We start from the raw sequence: 23295 nt of genomic DNA on the forward strand, positions 1-23295 counted from the left end.
TCTGGAGCGGGTTGCCATTTCCTTCTCCAGGGGATCTTCCCGACCCAGGAATTGAACCCATGTCTTCTGCATTGGCAGGCAGATTCTTTACCACGAGCCATCAAGGAGCCCTAAAGAAATAGTCCTTAACTGTTAAGGTTTGACGGGGGTCAGTACACAACATTTTCTTTCCATGTCCATGATCAGAAGCAATTGAGAGAAATTCAGGCATTAGGAAGGTTCAAATATCACCTTGATGACTGGTAAATCTGATCCTAGAGGATGTATTTTATATCTGTGGGAAGGTGAGTTTTTAAAAGTGAATACTAGAATCAAACAGACTTATCCACCCAACACAGCTGTCTACTAAAAAAACTTAGTCACAGTCTGAAAATTGAGAGTTATTTTATTTGGTGGGAATGTTAAGGGCTCCAAATCCAGGGGGCAGAATCTCAGTAGCCCTGAGAAAACTGCTCTGAGGAGGTGGGAGTGGGAGTCAGGTTATATACAAGTTCACAACAAAGTGGGCAGGGAGTCTGACCATCAAAGATTACTGCTACATTGTAAGGAAAACCAAATATCAAGCTAAGCGATTTAGCTTTCTCTGTAAGAGAAGATGCAAGCCTCTGAGCTCACTGAATTCATTCCGTTCACATGTACCTAAGCTATCTAGGGCCAAACCCTGGCTTAAAAAAACTTTTTTTTTTTTTAACTTCTAATATCCTGTCCCCCACTTAGCCCCCCAGCTCTTCAGCAATCACTGTTAGGGGTGACAGCATTTGCTGGATTGCAGGCCCTTTGGGGAGCCTTGATTCACTCAGATGGTAAAGAATTCGCCTGCCAATGCAGGAGACCTGGGTTCAGTCCTGGGTCGGGAAGATTCCCTGGGAAAGGGAATGGCTACCCACTCCAGTATTCTTGCCTGAGAAATCCCATGGACAGAGGAGACCGGCAGACTACAGTCCATGGGGTCGCAAAGATTCAGACACGACTGAGTGACTAACACTTTCATTCACTTATGGTGGCTTGGAACTGCTGATGGCTGTAACATTTCTTGCCCACCGATATGGCAGGACATACTTCATTTCACACAGGTAACATGAGGGAAGCACAATCTTCTCCTGCCAGCTATTTTCCTGCCCTCTGACCTCTCCCCTAACATTTATAGAATGGGGAAGTAGAGTAGAATGCTCCCTATTCTCTAAGACAGCAGAGGAGAAAAAGTGGCCAGGCTACACACGTCCAGTTCTTACCACCATATTGCCAACTCAGGGGAAAGGTCTGGAGTGTTACACTGAAAGACGTCCCTTCACAAAAAACACCAGGAATGGGAAAAGGAGGGCTTCCCTGCTGGCTCAGATGGTAAAGGATCTGCCTGCAATGCAGGAGACCTGGGTTTGATCCCTGGGTCAGGAAGATCCCCTGGAGTAGGGAATAGCAACCCACTCCAGTATTCTTGCCTGGGGAATCCCGTGGACCAGGTTCCCACCCTCAACAAGCCCAAGTGATCAGCTGGAGAGGAACTCTTAAAGTAATAGATACTGACTATATGAATTTTTGGCACAAGAAACAGATTTGGATATTGAAAAGGAATGATCAGAATAGTGCGTGTTAGTCGGGGAACATTTCTGGAAGGAAGCAACGGACCGCTTGGTAGAGAGACGGGCACAAAGCTTTAAATGTATAGAAATGGGGGAAAGTTCTCGAGGAGCTTGAACTATGGTAAATGAAAAAGGCCTCCCAACGTGACAGATACAGTGGCTCTTGTGACCTGGGAGATGTGGATTAGTGTCAGCAGTCTAAGAGGTCATAAAGATTAGATGGCACAGACCCAACTGGAACAAGTTTGCAGACACCAGGCCAGCTGGTGCAGCGCCGTGGAAGGCCCACAGGCGGCAGTTACGACAGGGCTGGTTCTGGGGATTCCAGCGAGACCAGGCTCCTGGCATGAGACAGCGTGAGTGGGGGGGCCTGTCTTCTGACTTATTACTAGTTTGATAAATCGGGTGTGCTTTCTCATTTACCCAGCTGAAAGAATATAGCTTTTAGCTTAGTTTTCTTTAGAGCAAAAAGTAAAGTGTTTTTTTTTTTTTCTCTTTGTTATATCAGCTAGGATACAACTGAGAGCTGTGTGTGTGTAGGCTCAACTGGTATGATGATTTTTCTTGAGTTTCTTGTTGCTTAATTGAAAGTGGGTTAAAATCCACTTCAGGTTCTAAGGAGGATCCTGGGAGGAATAGTAACACAGACCTTCCAAAAACAGTGGACAATTCAGAGACCATATATTTCTTGATTTTGGAATTACTATGATTTATTTTTTTCTGGTTGTGCCATGCATCTTGTAGGATCTTCGTTCCCCAACCAGAGATCCAACCCTGGCCCTTGGCAGTGAAAGCATAGAGTCCTAACCACTGAACTGCCCAAAACTGATTTTCAAAACACATTTTTCTTAGGGTGACATTATGGTATATTCTAAGAGTACCCAGAAACTGGTAGGTAAAAAGGGAAGGGACAATAGAGGTTTAAAATTAACTGTGGATGAATATATAGACAATCAAAATTTAAGGAGAACTTAGTCCTGTCTGATCCATTTGCTGCCTGTTTGACCATACATGGTGGGGTTATTCATGGTGGGGTTATTAACTTAACTGTTAAGTTAAATTGATTAATCCTAGTGTTAATCAGAGATATCTGTCTGTGTCATATAGTAGAGAGTTTGTTGTGACTGTAGGCAGAGACCTAGGTGACCAGTTGAGAATGTATTTCCATCTGCTTGCTGTCTCCTAAAATAAAATAATAAAGGTAAAATGCTGAGCCCAGTGCCTTGTGCAAAGGAAGCTTCTCTAAGACTTAACAACATGGAGAGATAGCTACTGTATTTTAATTTGAAAATGGTTATAGAATGGTATGTAAAGTAGTATACCAGCCGAATAGCTGTTTAGTTCTTTTTTTTTTTTTCCATTTTTTTTTATTAGTTGGAAGCTAATTACTTCACAACATTGCAGTGGTTTTTGTCATACATTGACATGAATCAGCCATGGAGTTACATGTATTCCCCATCCCGATCCCCCCTCCCACCTCCCTCTCCACCCGATTCCTCTGGGTCTTCCCAGTGCACCAGGTCCGAGCACTTGTCTCATGCATCCCACCTGGGCTGGTGATCTGTTTCACCCTAGATAGTATACATGCTGTTCTCTCGAAACATCCCGCCCTCGCCTTCTCCCACAGAGTCCAAGAGTCTGTTCTGTACTTCAGTGTCTCTTTTTCTGTTTTGTATATAGGGTTATCATTACCATCTTTCTAAATTCCATATATATGTGTTAGTATGCTGTAATGTTCTTTATCTTTCTGGCTTACTTCACTCTGTATAATGGGCTCCAGTTTCATCCATCTTATTAGAACTGATTCAAATGAATTCTTTTTAATGGCTGAGTAATATTCCATGGTGTATATGTACCACAGCTTCCTTAGCTGTTTAGTTCTTATAAGCCAGATGGTGTTTTAGGAATTAGGTGCAAGAACTGGAGGAAGTGAATCTACCATTGCTTTGTTGGCCTGTTTAGTTTTGTTACACAGGAGAGGTTGGTGCATCTTGCTATGATGTCCTCAGTAGATAGAAAACATCTATTTCTTTTCCTTCTTTATTTTTTTGGGGAGCCAGAGACTAATTTTGTGCAGATATTTGTCCAGAGATACAAGAGTAGGTGACCTCTCTGAGAGGTCAGTCACATGAGCCCAGCCCATCTTTTCCTCCTGGGGTTTAGGACAGTGCTTTGGGAGAGCCCATTTATCCCTCACTTTAGCCCAGGAGCAAGGTTTGGAAGTTGAAACACATTCACCAAACCTTCTAAAGCACTAAGTAATCGCAGCCCAAACCCCTCCGGAGACCTCCCTTTCTGGGGAAGCCTTGGCTGGGAGAATCGTGGTGATTTTCCTCCTTTCTTAGCGTGTCCTCGTTTTGCATCGTGTTGGACCTTTGAGATTTTTATTCTGGGGAGAAAGACTTAGAAACGTAGTTTCTAGCCCATGGTCAATTAAGCATTTGAGTCACAGTGATGGGTTTCCCAAACCAAATTTTGGCACCGGAGCCTTCAGTAATGGAAATTTGAGTTCTGTGGTCTGCTGACCATGGATGTCGCCACCCAGCTGGCCTGCACTCCTTGCTTGGTCTCTATATGCCCTAAGGTAAGTCTTTAAGTCTCTGTACCTCAGTTACTTCCGTAAGATCAGGAGGCATTTCCAACCCATTTTCTAACCATTTGACAAGGGTTACGAAATCTGTACTTACAGAATTATTTGAACAGGAGAACCTCCCCCACTGAGTAGTTACTATGAAACTTTTATTCCAGCAAGAAGAAAAATTAGTGGTGTAAAACCCCAGAACCTGAAGGAATTAAGCCATTCTAAAAGTGAATTGATGTTTGTGCCAATTCGTTCCCAAGGCCTTATGTAAGTCCCTCTAATGAGAGTGCAAATTACTGACCAACCTTTTGGTATTTCTTTCAGGGACACCTGTGTGGTTCTTTGTGAAAATTGCTCCAATTCGAAATGAACAGGATAAAGTGGTCTTATTTCTTTGCACTTTCAGTGACATAACTGCTTTCAAACAGCCGATTGAAGATGATTCATGTAAAGGTTTGTAATTCTGATTTGTACAAATACTTTTAAACCTTTTCTATTTTTTTGCCTATTTTTAATTTATTTTTAGTGTGACTCTTTGTTACAGAGAATTTGAGGTTGCCACAGCAATCTCTGCACAAGGACCAAGATTTAAACTTTAATTTGTGTTGGGTAAAGCATTGTATCATTCTGGAATGCATTGAGGGAAAAGAAAGTGAAGAAGAAAGCTTTGGTTAGGAAGGCATTTTAATCCGTTTCATACCCCTGGAGATTAACCCTTTCCAAGTAGACAGAAGAAGGTAATTGGGCACCTCTGGTATCATTGGAACCTTTGCAGGTTTTCACATGACAGATGTCAGTTAACCAAATGAGTGGCTCATGACCACATTCATCTTACTTCTATATACACTTCTTTAAATTTGACTGAGTTCTAGCATTTTCAGAGTGTTAAAGCAGATTTTAGCACATTGCTACCTCTGTGGTTGATTAAGTCCGTGGCTGGTTAATTCATTGGAAACGTGGCATTAATGAGGCCAGAGTCTTCAGTAACATTCCCATATGGGTCATTTAATCAGCTCCGGAACCACAGATTTTAGCACTCACCTCAGCCGTATCACATACACGTATTGTTTGAATAACACTGGGGACCTAGGAGAGGAGACGGCTCAGGATTTCTAGAACATCGATACTCCTGACGTGGTCCAGCCCATTAGGCTGTCAAACCCAGAAGTCTGGAATTAGGACGTGTCAGAGCACTCTTTCCCAAGACAGCCAAGAGGCCAGGAGCTCTTTCTCATGGCAGTATTTCCTGGCTGGGCGGCTGATTTTCCAGTTCTACCTGAGACCCTGCTCCTTGCATTTTTCTGAGATGCAGCAGAGAGATAGGGGTGAAGTTCAGGGAGAGTAAAACTGGGGCATATTATCCTTGATGTGACAAAACTGTGATTGTTAAATGGCAAGAAAGGAAGAAATAAAAAGCTTTCCCTGGCTGCTCCCTCTGGGGCTGTGTCCTCTGAGGGTGTATAAAGTCCCACCACGTTTGGATGCGCATTTTTATAGAGTTCAGAGCACAATGCTATGCAAACCAGTGCATCCTTTTTTTTTTTTTTTTTTTTTTTTACTATCTATAGCTCAGCAAATCAACGACAGCCTGCCTTTGGGTTTCAAGACCAGAGCAGATGTAAATAAAGTCTCTCCACTTCTCTCAGCCTCCTGCAGTCTCCTTTTCTCCTGCAAATTTGTGATTCCCTGATTTCTGGTTTCTGACTCGAAGATTTCTCAGGGCAGTGGCTATCACAGGGCGATAGACTCACTCATGATGCATGTCATCCTGTTACCATCTAGAAAGGGCATTCACTTTTTTAACCGGGTAAACACATAAACAGCATTTTAAAGATAATCTGATATTTTGACACTTATTTTTGCAAGTTTTCTCTGAAAAATGTGAACTAGGGGATGTAGTTGAGTCAGAACATTTTCTTATCACCACCACTGGAACATTTTCAGGTGACGAGAAGGGATTGTTTAGCAGGAGAGGCTGAGTCAACCTAGAGCACCCGCCACATGTGCCTAGGGGTCCGCATGGCATTCTTGGGGAACCTGAAAGAAGAGACAAATCAGACTGATGCAGGGAGACTCACTGAGGTTTATTTTTCAGGCATAAAAATGCTCCACTTCATTTGTCCTGCCTCACTCATGTCTTTCCCTTGTGGATAAAAGTTTTTGCGCACACACACACACACACACCCTATTCCCTGTTAGCCAAGGGAACCAGATATAAATTCTCTTTGTCTGTGAAGTACACAGGAGTAATACATGGCTTGCTTCCTAAAAATTTAAAATATACATGTGTGTGCACGCACACACAAGTACACACTCTTTGGCCGTCAATATAGGAATGCAGATGGTGGATCATGTTTAATGTTTTCTCCAAGACAGTACTTTATAAACCTGTCCACTTCAAATGCTATGGCAGATATGTTTAGACCTTCCCACTCATCATGTCACCGTGCCTCTGACCCAAGTGGATATGGTGGTCTGTTTAGGACGAGGTCAGATTTTATATTAGTCTGTTGATGATGGAAAAGCATGATAATTCTCCAGACCTTATTCGTTATAAGTCTATAAACTGCAGTTCTGGCTGCAAGGGTCCAATATAATGGTGGAAAGATGTCTCGTGGATGGAAAATGCACTGCTCTGTGACTGGGTGATTCTCCTGACTTGACATTTCTCCTTGCAAGTGTTCTCATATTGCGAGATGCCAGCCAGTCCAGCTGGGCTTTCAGTGCAGCACCTCAGTTAGCATAAAAAGTCCGAGTGTTGGTGACCCAGGCTTGCACAGAATTCATCTTTTTTAAAAGATTTATTTACTTTTGGCTGTGCTGGATCTTTGTTCCTGCACGGGTGTTCCTCTAATTGTGGTGAGCGGGAACTACTCTCGTTGTGGCGTGTGAGCTTCTCATTGTGGGGGCTTCTCTTGTTGTGGAGCATGGGCTCTACTGCGTGCGGGCTTCAGCAGCTGTAGCAGGCAGGCTCCATAGCTGCGGTTTTCCAGGCTCTACGTCAGAGGCTCAGTAGTTGAGGTACATGGTCTTAGTTGCTCCATGGCATGTTGGGACCTTCCCGGACCAGGGATCAAACCCATGTACCCTGCATTGGCAGGCTGAGCCACCATGGAAGCCCGTAGAATTCACGTTTGAGGTGGAATGGAAGGATGGATAATTGAAAAGCCCAGAAAATCCCTAGGTATTTGCTCTTTGGCATAGCAATACGAGATGTTTTCCCATTAAAGCCAGCTATGCTCAGATTGTCTTTATTTTATTTTTTTTTTTTATTATTATTTTTTTTTCCCAGTGGGTTTTGTCATACATTGATATGAATCAGCCATGGATTTACATGTATTCCCAATCCCGATCCCCCCTCCCACCTCCCTCTCCACCCGATTCCTCTGGGTCTTCCCAGTGCACCAGGCCCGAGCACTTGTCTCGTGCATCCCACCTGGGCTGGTGATCTGTTTCACCATAGATAGTATACATGCTGTTCTTTTCAAATATCCCACCCTCACATTCTCCCTCAAAGTTCAAAAGTCTGTTCTGTGTTTCTGTGTCTCTTTTTCTGTTCTGCATATAGGGTTATCGTTATCACCTTTCTAAATTCCATATACATGTGTCAGTATGCTGTAATGTTCTTTATCTTTCTGGCTTACTTCACTCTGTATAATGGGCTCCAGCTTCATCCATCTCATTAGGACTGGTTCAAATGAATTCTTTTTAATGGCTGAGTAATATTCCATGGTGTATATGTACCACAGCTTCCTTATCCATTCATCTGCTGATGGGCATCTAGGTTGCTTCCATGTCCTGGCTATTATAAACAGTGCTGCGATGAACATTGGGGTGCATGTGTCTCTTTCAGATCTGGTTTCCTCAGTGTGTATGCCCAGAAGTGGGATTGCTGGGTCATATTAAAATGACTTTGTTTTCTCTGATCGCTTTGTGCCTAACTTCAGGGCTTGGGAGTGGGATGCGTGCATCCTAACAGTAATTTGAGAAGCCAGTTGGTGCCTCACATTTTCTCATAAACAACCCACAAAGGGGAGAACACACAGGATCATTGGTGATAGACTATTTTAGCATCTGACACAAAGTAACTCCCCTTTGGCCCCAAGCTCCAATCACATGTGATGGGCCCTGGGTATGCTCTCTAAGCCCGCTCTTTTATTTAGTGTATCAGTTCTCATGACCCTTTTCATGAATTATCTAGACCTCTGATTGCCTCATCTCCTCCTTCCTGTTCATCTTTTGGCTGTTTCCCTTGTTCTCTGAAAAAAAAAGTGCCCACAAATGGCATGGAGCAAGGGGGTGAAAGTCAAGCTAGCTTTGCTGTTTGGTAACAGCTCTGGTGTATGTTTATGCGTGTGTGTGTGTGTGTGTGTGTGTGTGTGTGTGTGTGTGTGTGTGTGCGCGCGCATGTGTGTGTGTTTGAAGGCTGAAGGAGAGAGTAGGTGGGAATTCTTGGTTGAAATGAGACTCAGGGATGCTCCAGGGTTTCATTTGTTCCCCATCTCTTGCTCTTCTGTTACTGTGGATCACTGGGAGCGGGCTACAGGGTGTTCGTCTCTGTTGAATCTGCCCTTGTAAACCAGGCAAGTGGGTAGAGAAGAATTAGAGTGTAGGGCTCAGAGTTTTTTTTCCACATTGTTCACCCCATGATGAGTCACCCCTCTTGTTTGCTCTCTTACCTCCCTGAATAATCTCACATTAAAGGAGCAAATTCATTTTCAAAGATCCACACATTTACTTCTAAATTCAGGGTTAAAAATGAGCCAAGAGTGGACAACAAAATGAATGTAAAACTCTGAAGGAGATTTTTAAAGGCCAAAGATGTAGAGGATTCCGGGCTGAAGGCTCTGGCAAGCTGCCCTAACTGCTGACCCTTCTCCACGAGGCTTCACGTGGGGGTACATATGCCGTGCCCTCAGGGAAGAAAGAGGGTAATAGATACATAGTTACAGGCCCCCTCCTTCCCAGTAGTCACATTTTCTCTCTCTGTCCTTAGGATGGCTGGAAGGTGATGATGTAGTGACTTCTGCTTGAAGAAGCCACCCTAGAGTTTTGGTTGTTGGTACATCGATAGGAGAAAGGTCTGGGGGCAGGAAGGCTTGAGGACACCGCGGCAGTGTCCACACTGCCTGTGGTTCCCTGTGTCCTTTGTTCTCTGCTGGGTGTTGGGTTATGGCTCCAACTCCTCTAAGGGACCCCGTGACTTGTCAGATTAGGATGAGCCTGGCCTCCTAGCCTCCACCCTCCCAGGGCAAGGGTAAATACTTTAAGGAGTCCTCTGCAACTTCTCTTCCAAGTGCCTCCACATGGTTTCCCAGGGAGGGGCCTCTAGGTCCGCATTTCTAGTATCTCTGGACTTGCCCTGGGAGGAGCTGGAATTTCAGCTCATCTTAGAACCATCTCTCCTGGCCTAGGGAGGATACAGGGATATATGGGCTAAAGCAGCCTAGTGGGGGACCTGTCCCAGTTGAAGCCAGTAGCCAGTGTGGGCTCAAGTAAGGGAGAGAGGGTTGTCCTTACTGAGAATGGAGAAAGGACTCGGTGAATACTTTCTAGCTGCTTGTTAGATTGCAAACTGCGTTCCCCTCCTCCTGTCCTCCGTTCATGCTTTTTTTCCCCCTCCTCACCCCTCTCATTTTGCCTGATCATGTGATGCTTTGATCTTCTCATGACACCCCCAGCCCTACCTGACATGTGGTGACCTTTAAGACAGAGCTAGAAGAACCCTGAGCTGGGGATTTCTTCATCTGAGCTCAGTTCCCTATTGAACTCCCAAATGGGATATAATTGGAAGGGTGGGTGCAGAAATACCTCCTAAAACTGAACAGAGTTTGTAAAACGGGCTACTTTTCCTTTGGGACTTTATGTCTACTGGAAACCCAGATAGAAGTAGGACAATGGGAGAAAACAATTTGTTCTTCATCCACGTTTATTCAGCATATACACTTACTGGGTGTCTTTGGGGATGTTTAGCTTTATGATCGATGCTGACCCTCAGGAAATGTAAGACAGAGACCCTGCTCCTTATAGTCTATTTGGGAGATGGGCAGACAGGTAAGCAAATAAGAACAATAAAGCCTAACCAATAATCTAATGGGAGCCTGCCTAAGGCAAATAGGGGTACATAGGTGGGAGCCGGCTATTCGGCTGGGGGTAGGTGGTATCAAGGAAAGGCTTCCTTGAAGGCAGAGGGGTCTCCCAGCTGCCTTATTTTCCTTGTGGAAGTGACCATGTGGCTTCCCTTAACAAGATCACCTTAAGCTTGATTCTCATTGAGTTATTCTCTCCCAGTTGGCCCCTCGGACAATAGGAAATTGAGTTTTTCCAGCAGTGTTTTTCCTGATGCTCTGCTGTAAGGGACATTGTTGGTCCAAATGGTACATTTATCTTCTACCAAACCCATTTGCTTCTCTTCTGTGTTTTCTTAAAATTTTTATTGGTGTATAGTTAATTATAGTAGTATGTAAGTTTCAGGTGTAGAGCAAAGTGATTCAGATATATTAATACATGCATGTATATACATATAAACTCTTTTTCAGACACTTTTCCATTATAGGTTATTACAAGTGAATGTATTTCCCTGTGCTGTACAGTAAATCCTTGTTGTTTATCTGCTTTGTGTATAGCGATGTGTGTCTGTTGATCCCACACTCCTAGCTCCTCCCTGCCGTCCCCTTTGGCAACCATAAATTTGTTTTCTATGTCTGTGAGTCTGTTTCTGTTTTGTAAATAAGTTCATTTGTATCATTTTTTTTTTTTTTTTTTTAGATTCCACACATGAGTGATGTCATATACTTGTCTGTCTCAGTCTGACTGACTTTCTCCCATGTTTGCAATCTTATTGCATGGCCATCACCCATTATGGCTATCACCCAATATGGCTATCAGCCATATTGCATGGCTAACCGGGGACCCAAAGGCCACTTGGATCGCCTCCTCTCTCCTTCTGCAGTCATTGATTCTACCTCTGCAGCTGTTTTCAAATCTCCCCTTGTCTCCTGGCTCAGGCCACAGCACTGGTCCAGGCCCTCATGGTGTCTTGCCTGGGATTCTGACTGCTCTTCTATCTGTTAACCACTTCTACACTGCCATTCTCTCCTAAAATGCCTGCACCATATTTGAACTCCTTTACTGGATTCCCTTTGGATTTCAGGTTGACGTTCAAATTTGTTAACTTGCCGTCTAGGTTCTCGCAGCTAAGTTCTTCTCGGTCTGACCCTTGATGACCTCTTTAGCATCACTTCAGGCCACTGCCTGCATTCTCTTCCCCTCTGCATGCCATGCACCATTCATTTAGCTGTTTAGAAGGTCTTCCTTGTCACTGACATGTTACCCTGCTTTATGATTTTTCTGCCTTCGTGGGTGCTGTTCCTTCTGTGTTGGATTGTCTGTATTTTCCTTCCTGAGTTCAACTGGCTCCTACTCATCTTTGCAAAGTTTGCTCTAGTATCACTTCCTGTGGGAAGCCCTCCGTGATAGCCCAGCCTGGATTTGTTATGCCTTCTCTGGACAGTTTTGGCCATAGCATCCTGTACTCATGTGTTATAGAATTTAGCTTACTATATCATGGTTTTTAATTTACTTATCAGTCTTTTCTACTAGAATACAAGCCCTTTGAGGCCAGAATCTGTACCTTACTCATCTTAGCAACCCTGGTACTTGGCACTTTGATGGTACATAGTAGTTATGTTTGGAATTAATATGTGAATGAATGATGTTCTTCCATCTGGCTCAGCATGATTCTTAATATAAAGTGTTTAGAGCCCAGAAAGAACGACATGGGGTGGCACTTGGAAAGGACTTACTGCCTCCCTTCAGAGGGAGGCAGTCTGCTGTCTTGGTAGAGGTGTGATGGAGGGTTTCCTGCTGCCTGTCTGTTTCCCCATCCAACACCCACTCACCTTCCTGTGCCCTTCACAGTCAGCTGAGAGCGGAGAATCAGGGCTAGAGTGAGGGACTAGCCTGCGCCTGGGGAAATGCCCCAAAGCCCAGGAATCTTTCTTTTGATGTTTCTGCCATGCCATTGGATGGACCAGGACCCCAAGCCCTGCCAGGCGGGGTCTGGGATATCTGCCCTGCCAAGTCCCTCTTACCGTTGGTCCCAGAGTGTAGGTGGCGGTGGAGGTGGTGGTGGTGATGAGTAGGCCTGAATGGGGAGGGGGCGGTGAGGAGCCCTTGCTGAAGTTTCTGTGCACAACTGTTTTCTCCCCACCTGAAAAATAGACTTCCTTCTCCTCTTGGAGAGCTTTGCAGAATTCATTTCCAGCTTTGTTTTGAGCTGAAGGGTAGCCTGACTCCGAAAGAAACTTTAAAAACTTCTAGCCCACGGTTCACACAAGCGAATTCCAATGAGCACTTTCATAAATGGCCGATTTGGGGGAAGATGTCAAAGGCCCCTGGAGAGTCTGGGCTGTCCCCTTCTGTCAACACCAGCAGGACTCCCTGCAGCCCGACCACCGTGGGCCTCTTTTCACACTGACCCCAGAAAGTCCCATTTCTCTGCTTACTGGTGTTGGGATGGATGAAAATGCCACTACCTTTTATTATAGTCCAGAACTTCTGGAAGAGATAAAAAGACCTGATTTGCTATTCTTGCTATGTTGACAAAAATGTGTACAGATTATGATCCTTAAAGGTTGTGCAGAAAAAAAAGAGCCATCATTCTGCTTGACTCCATTGTCCTCTGGATTCTCAGTCTGTCTTGGAAAGGTGCTCCAGGGTAAAGTTTGATAAACGAGATTTCTGCTGCTAGGCACTGACTACTTCTAAACCCTGAAGGATAAAATATAATATTGCCCAGTCTTGCTTTTAGCTGTCAATAGAAATAGTTGCCTGCTCTGTTTATTTAATATACACCTCTATCCAGGTCTTTGGAGCTTCCTAGCCCTAAACTTGGTTTGGAGAGCCCCTACAGACTTTCAGGGGTCTCATGAGATGATTGCCATGGTCATAAGCTTGATGCAGATGGCTTGTTGGATGTTGGAATGGACATTTAAAACATCCTGGGGGCCTTTAAAACATCCCTCATACATCTTAAATTCCTAGTAAAGATCACTTGTTCATTTTAGATTTTGGCTTGTTGGATGTTGGAATGGACATTTAAAACATCCTGGGGGCCTTTAAAACATCCCTCATGCATCTTAAATTCCTAGTAAAGATCACGTGTTCATTTTAGATTTTGGAGTATGGAGTGGGAGGATTAGAAAAAGCCCAATGTTTTACTTTCCCTGGAGGAACTAGTCCAAAGGGCCAAGAAGGCCTCAAGACAGTGTTTGTTTTAGCCCACTACTACTTGGAGCCTGCTAAACTTAGTCAGTTTGCTTTCCCAGGAAAGTGCATCCTGCGCTTAAAGCATGTAGGCAGAGTATTTTAAGTTCCACTTTACAGATGAGATAACTGAGGCCCAGGTAACTTAAGCAATTTGTTGGTGGTCACAAGCAAGCTAGAGGCAGAGATGGGACTTATATCCATATTTCTTTACTCCAAGTTCAGTGCTAGGCTCATTGTTTTAATGAGTTTTAAGGGGACCTACATGCCATCAACTATCCTTCCCTCATCCCAGAGCAGACTAAAATCAACCAGTATTATTTCCCCACCTCTCCAGGGGTTAAATTCATTTCTTATTCCTCTGGCTTTGGAGAATGTAGTATATGGAATGACCATGTGACTAGCTTCTCTAGTTATTTAAAACCTAGAACCAGCTTGGTCTCTGCTAGGATCAGACGACATGGGGCTTACAAACAGCCTGAGCCATGCATTCAGAGAATCATCTCGATTGCCTGGTATTATCTGGCAGAAAAGCCTTGGGCCAGAGTGGAGCGATCTGAGTTCTAGACTCTTTAACTGCCTAGACACTCTGCCCTCGGTTTCCCTATTTGTAAAACAATGCTGCCATCAGGACCTGACTTCCCTACACCGCAGAGCTGTGACTAGGATCAAGTGAAAGTCCATCGCTGCCCAGATTTCAGCGCGTCCCGGGCTTCTCTGAGCAGCGAGCTTTGACGCCGAGGATGGCTGAGTGACTCACGGGTGCGCAGGAGGGAGGGGTGGGGTGGGGTGACCGGAACTCGTGGTGTGAATGTCCGCGTGCCTTCAGGACCCGGGTGAACCTGTCTCTCCTGTCTCCCGCATGCTCCAGGCTGGGGGAAGTTTGCTCGGCTGACCAGAGCACTGACTAGCAGCAGGGGTGTCCTGCAGCAGCTGGCTCCCAGCGTGCAGAAAGGCGAGAACGTCCACAAGCACTCCCGGCTGGCCGAGGTAAGGGCAAGGGCTCGTTCAACTTAACCCTCCCCTCACTTCAGGGGGTCCCTGGGCTGGAAAATGGTCCACAGGGAGGGTGCTGGCTTGGAAGGAACCTTCCGGACTCCGGACTCTTGTCTTGGCTGAGCTGCACTCCACCATGTGTGACTCTGGGTAAGTGAGCTAACCCTTGGCAGCTTTGTACTTTCCCATATGTAACGGGGAACTGCAAACTCCATTTGAAGCTGCTTGAGATAAAAGGTGTTGGTTGACTCTTGGAAGGAGATAGTAGTGCCATGTATATGAAGGGGGCTTTACTTATAAACCTTTGGTATATGGTATTTTGGCAATGCATACTATTATAGGAAAAGAAAATACAGGAAACAAAAAGGAAGAAAATAAAAATCACTTAGAATCCCACTAACCAGGTAACATTGTTATAATTTTTATGGGCTTGCCTTAACTCTTCTTTGTATTTAAGAAATATTCTATTTCCTCAAGCCTAAGCAGTGTATTTTTTCACTCTAATGGAGTTGAGATGTATCTAAGAATCAATATGTACGTTTAAAGTGGATTATATTGCCTTTTCTTCATTTTATAAAATTATCAACATGTGGAAAAAAAAAAGTGAAAGTGTTAGTTGCTCAGTCATGTCCGATTCTTTGTGACCCCATGGACTGTAGCCCACCAGGCTCCTCTGTCCATGGAATTCTCCAGGCAAGGATACTGGAGTGGGTAACCATTTACTTCTCAAGGGAATCTTCCTGATCCAGGGATCAAACCTGAGTCTCCTGCATTGCAGGCAGATTCTTTTACCATCAGAGCCACCAGGGAAGCCTGATTACGAAAGTTTTCCTGGATAATCAATATACTTAATATTATTGTTGTTTCCATAGCCTTTGTAGCAAAGTAAACTCATGGTGGTGATGTTCCTCCTTTTGCTGGGACAAGTGAAAGTCTGGGAAGCTGGGACAAGATGTTTGATCAGGCTTAATGCACCCCCATGATTACTGTCTGTCTTTGGTGGTTTTGCATGCAAACCACTCTCATCTCCCTCCTTTTGTTGGTGCCTGGTATTTTTCCCAACTAGACCAAGTAAGGTCTAGTTAATTAGTAAGGCCAGTTAAGAGCATTGCACCTTCCAGACAGCAAATTTCCATCATACCCAAAGATGCCAGACTTAGCTGTCTCTCTGCCTGGTGGTGGCCCATCAGTTCTTCATCTGTGAGCAGAAGGCAGGGTGCTTCCTGACCTGCCTCTTGGCTCCCATAGCCCGAAGGGAGATGCTCCCAGCATGGTGCAGCTGACAGTGGGTGCTCTGCATGTGTGCACCGAGTGTCTAATGGGTTGACTACAGAAGATGTCCCTATATGTATAGCAGCCAAAACCTTCTGCCCGTAGTGGGACTTTCATTTGTGTCATGTTAGAGCAGGTGAGACCCTTGGATGACGGTCGCGTCATTTTTATCATGACGTGGGCTCATCTTATGATAAAAAAAGGAGACCTTTCAGCTCACAGCCTGTACTCTGTCCCTGATGCTGCTTGTGGTTAATAAAGCACGCCGCTCTCCACCTGGCTTGCTCCCATCCAGCCCCGTTCCTGCTGTTCCTCTCACAGCACAGGCTTGCTTGGCCTGTAGATATCTGTGTGCAGCTCCTCCACTGATGGCAAGTTTTTGCTCAAATGTCATTTTCTTTTTGTGGCTACTTGTGTCAGTAAGAGACACAATAACTAGTAGGAATATTTACATCTGCAGATATTGATTGCAAGGAGTTGGTTTATGTGGTGGTCAGGGCTGGCTGGCCACATACAGAATTCACAGGGCAGGTTGGCCAGTTGAAAACTCTTGTGAGGAGCTGATGCTGAGGTCCATGGATGGAATTTCTTCTTTCTCAGGGAAACCTCAGTTCTGCTCTCAAGGCCTTTCAACTGATTAGATAAGGACCATCTAGATTATAGAGTGTAATCTCCTTTCCTAAAAGTCAGCTGATTGTAGGTGTCAATCACATCTACAAAATATCTTCACAGAAGCACTTAGTGTTTAACTGAACAGCTGGGGATCATGGCCTAGCCACGCTGACACATGAAACTAACCATTGTGGTTTATTCCTTGTCAATTTGTCACCTGTGTACATTTCCTTAAACCATGTTTAACCTCCAAATAAAGACAATAGCTGAGCGCCGAATAATTGATGCTTTTGAACTGTGGTGTTGGAGAAGACTCTTGAGAGTCCCTTGGACTGCAAGGGGATCAAACCAGTCCATCCTAAAGGAAATCAGTCCTCAATATTCATTGGAAGGACTGATGCTGAAGCTGAAACTCCAATACTTTGGCCACCTGATGTGAAGAACTGACTCATTGGAAAAGACCCTGATGCTGGGAAAGATTGAAGGCAGGAGGAGAAGAGGATGACAGAGGATGAGATGGCTGGGTGGCATCACTGACTCGATGGACATGAGTTTGAGTAAACTCTGGGAGTTGGTGATGGACAGGGAAGCCTAGCGTGCTGCAGTCCATGGGGTCGCAAAGAGTCAGACACGACTGAGTGACTGAACTGACTGAAAGACAATAACAAAGTCATACTTCCACCTAACATGATCCTCTTATCTTTTTTAATTAAACTTTTAATTTTGTTTTGGAATATAGCTGATTCACAATGTTGTGATATTAATAGTTTTAGGTGGACATCAAAGGGACTCAGCCATACATACACCTGTATCCATTCTCTTGCATGTAATCAAAACATACCAACCCTCCCCCAGAGGGGGAGGCAAAGTCCTTGGGTGAGATCCACGCGTTTCCTTGACATTGTGTAACTTAAACAGTGTGATATAAACTTAACTCCTATCAGTACATCTTGTGTTAGATGATAAAGGAATAAGAGGGAAGAAAATAAAAGTAATAAATAAAATAAAATGCCTATACACACACACACACACACACACACACACATGCAAACATTCATAGCAAAATAAGAAATACTCATAACTCTTAATCCTCTCCTTAACCTGCTCTGTTATTCTCCACTTAACATCTCCCAATATACTCTGAAATTGAAATTGTTAGTCACTTATTTGTGTCCAACTCTTTGCGAAACCATGGACTATAACCTACCAGACTCCTCTGTCCATGGGATTTCCCAGGCAAGAGTACTGGAATGCGTTGCCATTCCCTTCTCCAGGGGATCTTCCAAACCCAGGGATCGAACTCAGGTCTCCTGCATTGCAGGCAGATTCTTTACCCTCTGAGCTACTAGGGAAGCTATACAGTTTACGTATTTATTATATTTACTGTTCACTGATATATCCCAAGCGTTTAAAACAGCGTTTGGCACATAGTAGATGCTCATAAGTGTTTTTTTTTCCTTAATTGATCAAATGGATAAAAGAAAGGAAGTGATGTTGGTGTTTTTGTCTACCTGTCTGACATGAGTAAGTGCTGACTGACTGTCAGTATGAGGCAAACATCTAGGTCCTCTCCCAGGGGCTAGTAAATTTTAATTAGCCTGGCTAGAGGCTTATGGATTTTATTGATCTTTTCAAAGAACCAACTTTTGGTTTTGTGGATTTTCTCTAATGGTTTCCTGTTTTAAATTTCACTGATTTCTGCTCTAATTTTTTTTTCCTTCTGTTTAGTTTGGATTGAATTTACTCTTCTTTTTCTAGCTTCCTAAGATGGAAGCTCAGTTTATTGATTTTTGATCTTTCTTCTTTACTAATATATGCTTTCAACCCTATAAATTTCTTTTTAAACACTGCTTTCACTGCATCCCACAAATTTTGATAGGTTGTGTTTTCATTTTCAGTTTGTTCAAAATATTTAAAACTTTCTATTGAGGTTTGTTTCTTTGATCCCACGTGTTATTTAGAAATGTTGTTTAATCTCCAAGTATTTGGTGATTTTACAACTGTCTTTCTGTTACTGATTCCTGGCTTAATTCCACTGTGATCTGAGGACAGGCATTGTTTGATTTCTACTCTTTTAAATTTGTTGTGTTTTATGGCCCAGTGTGTGGTCTGTCTTGGCAAATGTTGCATTTGGGCTTGAGAAGAATGTATATTCAGCTACTATTAGAGGAAGTAGTCTATAGATGTCCTTTATATCCACTTGATTGATGGTGGTGTTGAGTTCAACAATGTCCTTACTGATTTTTGCCTGCTGGATCTGCACGTTTCCGTTAGGGGGCTGTTTAAGTCTCTAACTATCATAGCGGAGTCATCTATTTCTCGTTACAATTCTATCAGTTTCTGCCTCAGGTATTCAGTTCTTTCAGTTTCTGCCTCTGGTATTTAATACTTGCTCTGTTGCTTGGTGCCTACGTATTAAGGATTGTTAATATCTTCTTGAAAAATCCAACTCCTTTATCATTATGTAATGCCATTCTTTTTAAATTTATTTTTTAATTGGAGGATAATTGCTTTACAATGTTGTGTTGGTTTCTGCCATACAACAGCACGAATCAGCCATAATGATATATCTCCCCTCCCTGTTGAGCCTTCCTCCCCTCCCCCATCCCACTCCTCTAGGTCATCACAGAGCATCAGGCTGGGCTCCCGTGTTAGACAGCAGCTTCCCAATAGCTATCTCTTTCACATGTGATAGCCCAAGCAAAAAGTGGGTAGAGGACCTAAATAGATATTTCTCCAAAGAAGACATACAGATGGCCAATAAATACATGAAAAGATGTTCAGCATCACTCATTATTAGAGAAATGCAAATCAAAATTATAATGAGGTATTACCTCACACCAATGAGAACGGCCAACATCAAAAAATCTACAAATGATAAATGCTGGAAGAGAGAATGCTCTGCACTGTTGGTGGGAATGTAAGTTGATACAGCCACTATGGAGAACCGTGTGGAGATTCCTTAAAAAACTGGGAATAATACTAACATATGACCCAGCAATCCCACTGCTGCATACATACCCTGAGAAAATCATAACTGAAAAAGACACATGTGTTGTAATGCCATTCTTTATCCCTGATAACTTTTCTTGCTGTGAAGTTTCTGGTCTGTCAGGAATGAATATTGCAACTCCCACTTTCTTTTGCTTAGCATTAGTATAGTAAATCTTTCTTTATTATTTTATTTTAATCTACTTGTGTCTTTATATTTAAAGTGGGTTTCTTATTGACAGCATATAATTGGGTCTTATTTCTTGATCCACTTTGATAATCCCTGTATTAATTGGCCTATTTAAACCATTGACATTTAAAGTGATTATTGATATAGTTGGATTAATATCTACAAAATTTGTTGCTGTTTTTTGTTTGTTGTCCTTGGTCTGTGTTCCTATTTTGTCTTCCACTTTTTTTGCCTTTTATGGTTTTAACTGAGCATTTTATATGATTCTATTTTTTTCTCTTTCCTTAGGATATCAATTATACTTCCTTTTTTACTTTTTTTTTTAGTGGTTGCCCTAGAGTTTGTAGTATACATTTACAAGTAATACAAGTCCACTTTTTTTTTTTTCCAAGTCCACTTTCAAATACAGTCAACCCTAGGTATCCACAAGGGATTTTTTTCCAGGACCCCTCACAAGTACCAAAATCCAAGGGTGTGCAAGTCTTTTATATAAAATGGCATGTGTTTGTATATAACCTAAGCATATCCTCTTATATAGTTTAAATCATCTCTAGATTAGTTATAATACCTAATACAATGTAAATGCTCTGTAAATAGTTGTAAATATAATGTAACTGCTGTGAAGATAGTTGCTGGTAGAGCGACAAATTCAAGTTTTGCTTTTTGGCACTTTTTGAAATTCTTTTTCTGAATATTTTGATCTGCACTTGGTTGAGTCCACAGGTGAGGGACCACTGTAAACTGTGGGTTGGGAAAATCTCTTGGAGGAAGAAATGGCAACCCACTCCAATATTCTTGCCTGCGAAATCCCTTGGACAGAGGAGTCTGGGAGGCTACAGTGCGTGGGGTCGCAAAGAGTTGGACATGACTGAAGCAATTGAGAATTCATACCCTGTAATACGCTGCTTCATGAGCAGTGCAAGTACTTTGTAATTAAATACTCCTCTAATTGTTCTGTCGTGTCCCTTGTATTATTCTTGTGATTCACTTATTCCTAGGTGTACATAAGCATTTATATACATACACACACACACACTATCATACATTGCTGCTGTTACTTTGAACAAGCTATTACCTGTCAGATCAATTAAGAATAAGAAGAGTTTTCTTTTACCTTCTCTTATTCCTTCTGCAGTATGCAGTATTCTTAAATTAAGTAGATCCAACTTTATGACTGATATTATTTTATTTCTCCCTGAAGATCTTTATACAGTTCTTGCAAAGCATTTCTGCTGGCAACAAATTCCCTCAAATTTTATCTGAGGAAATCTATTTATCCTTTCACTTTTGAAAGATAATCTTCCAAGGTATAGAGTTCTAGTTTGGTGTTTGTTTTCTCAACACTTTAAATATTTCACTCTACTCTCTTCTTGCTTGTGTGGTCTCTGAGTGGAGTTATGGTGTAATTTTTATCTTTCCTCCTAATAGGTTAGGATTTCCCCTCACCCCCACTCCTTATTCCCACTCCCCCCAACCCTGGATTCTTTCAGGAATTTTTGTTTGATTTTCTGCAGTTTGAATATGCTATGCCTAAGTGCGGGTTTTTTTGTTGTTGTTGTTTGTTTGTTTCTTTTCATTATCTTGCTTTGTGTTTACTGAGCCTCCACTCTCTGTGGTTTGGTGTCTGACATGCATTTGGGGGAAATTGTCAGTCATTATTACTTCATTATTTCTTCCATTTTCCCCCTTCTTTTCCTTCTGGTATTCCCATTTCACATATGTTAGACCTTTTGTAGTTGTTGCACAGTCCTTGGACATCCTGTTTTGCTTTAATTTTTTGTCTTTTTCTCTTTGCTTTCCAGTTTTGAAGCTATCTATTGACATGTTCCCAAGCTCAGAAATGCTTTCCTCTGCTGTGTCCTCTCCACTCCGGAGCACATCAAAGGCATTCTTTATTTCAGTTACAGTATTTTTTATCTCTAGCATTTCTTTTTGGTTCTTTCTAAGAATTTCCATCTCTGCTTATATTTCCTATCTGTTCTTGCATGCTGTCTATTTTATCCATTAGAACCCTTAACATATGAATCATATTTTTAAAAATTTATGGTTTGATAATTCCAGCATCCCTGCCATATCTAGGTCTGTCTCTGTCTCTTTAGACTGTGTTTTTGGCTTTTAGTATGTCTTGCTACTTTTTGTTAAAATCCAGACATAATGTTCTGGATGAAAGGAACTCAGTAAGTAGGCCTTTAGCGTGGTGTAAGATATTGGGGTGGGGGGCAGGTGTTTCCTAGGGGCACTAGTGGTAAAGACCCTGCCTGCCAATGCAGGAGATATAAAGAGAGGTGGATTTGTTCCCTGATTCAGGAAGATCCCCTGGAGGAGGGCATGGCAACCCACTCCAGTATTCTTGCCTGGAGAAGTTCCCGGTGGGCTACAGTCCATAAGGTCACAGAAAGTCGGACACAACTTCCTCTCCTCCTCAGGGGAGAGGAATCATTCATAATCACATGATTTGTTGTCGTTCCGTCGCTAGGTCATGTCCGACTCTTTGCGACCTCATGAACTGCGGCACACCAGGCTTCCCTGTCCTTCACTCTCTCCCAGTTTGCTCGAACTCATGTCTGTTGAGTTGGTGTATTTAAAAATGGTTACTTATATCCTCCTCCTTCTAGAAGCAGGAGTTACAATTCCCAAAGGGGAAGGAGGGGGAAGGATAAAGCGGGAGTTTGGGATTAGCAGATATAATGTACGTAGATCAGGCTGGAGGACCCTTTTCACAGGTTGAGTTCTCTGGGATGCAGATGCTGAGTAACATCTGTAAAAGAAAGGGAGAAGGAAGCAGCATTGGGCAGGGCCGGCAGCAGACACAGTGCAGATCTGCGAGAGGCCCTGCCAGCCCAACAGGGAGCGCTGCAGCAGAGACAGCAGCTGGGGGAGCCCCACACAGATCAGGAAGGGCCAGGCCCCTCCACCCCCTTCCTGCTCAGTTATTGGTGGGCGGCTCCTTGGGAAGCTCAAGTTTCTGCCCCTGTGAAGGCACACTCCACAGCCAGGCAGAGAACCCTTCCTTGGAGCAGGATCCGAGGCCACTACCACCGTGCTGCTCTAACTCTCTGCCTGTATAGGAAGGGAAGTCATGGTCAGTGTATGAGCATCCGTCCCGCTCAGCAGGATTCACCCTATGGTGTTCATGCAGGAGTCACCCTGCTGGACCACTCTGGCTGGGACCACTCCTTGCTGCCAGCTCCTCTCTTCATGAGATGGTTCAGGGGAATATATGGAGGGGAACCATCTCTTCCTGTCACATCTTCTCACTCTTCCCTATGAGGGACCCAGGTCAGGATAAAATCTGGGCTATTCAATCGTGATGGCTAGAGCGCCGGCACAGCCCTTGAGTCACATCATAGCCCACAGCTCGTGGCACCGTCTCACTGTAAGGAGATCAGGTCAATGCCGAATGTGCTGCTGGTTTTCCTGTAGGTGACAGGCATCATGGGCTGAAACAGCATTAAACATTACAGCCCACTTGACCACCTCCTGTGTGATCTGGGGCCAGTCATTTCACCTCTAAGAATTCCTATTTCTTCCTCTTTCTTCTCTTCAAATTTAGGGAATGAGTTCAACTGAAAAGAATGTGTACTCACAGATTTGTGAAGAGTAAGGCAGATTCTGAATATACAATAAATGTTCATAATGTTAGTTTAATATTGTTTTAATTTTTCGTTCTTTATCTTGCTTTTAAACATTTTCTGAAGAGAAGGAAATCTTGCCATTTGCAATGGCATGGATGGACCTTGAGGGCATTGTGCTGAATGAAATATGTCAGACAGAGAAAGACAAATACTGTGTGATCTTATTTTTAT

At 43.3% G+C, this 23295-nt stretch overlaps 1 protein-coding gene across 2 annotated transcripts in view; it reads left to right on the top strand.

Annotated features, from left to right (window-relative positions):
- Positions 1-23295, top strand: part of KCNH1 (potassium voltage-gated channel subfamily H member 1) — a 404874-nt gene that overhangs the window by 46255 nt on the left and 335324 nt on the right. For both annotated transcript variants that reach the window (XM_061161024.1, XM_061161025.1), the window contains exons 4-5: positions 4486-4614; positions 14300-14418. In XM_061161024.1, coding sequence (XP_061017007.1) covers positions 4486-4614; positions 14300-14418 — 248 coding nt within the window. The remainder of the gene's footprint in view (positions 1-4485; positions 4615-14299; positions 14419-23295) is intronic.

The sequence above is a fragment of the Dama dama genome, chromosome 14 (assembly GCF_033118175.1).
Source record: "Dama dama isolate Ldn47 chromosome 14, ASM3311817v1, whole genome shotgun sequence".
In the NCBI taxonomy this organism is placed as follows: domain Eukaryota; kingdom Metazoa; phylum Chordata; class Mammalia; order Artiodactyla; family Cervidae; genus Dama; species Dama dama.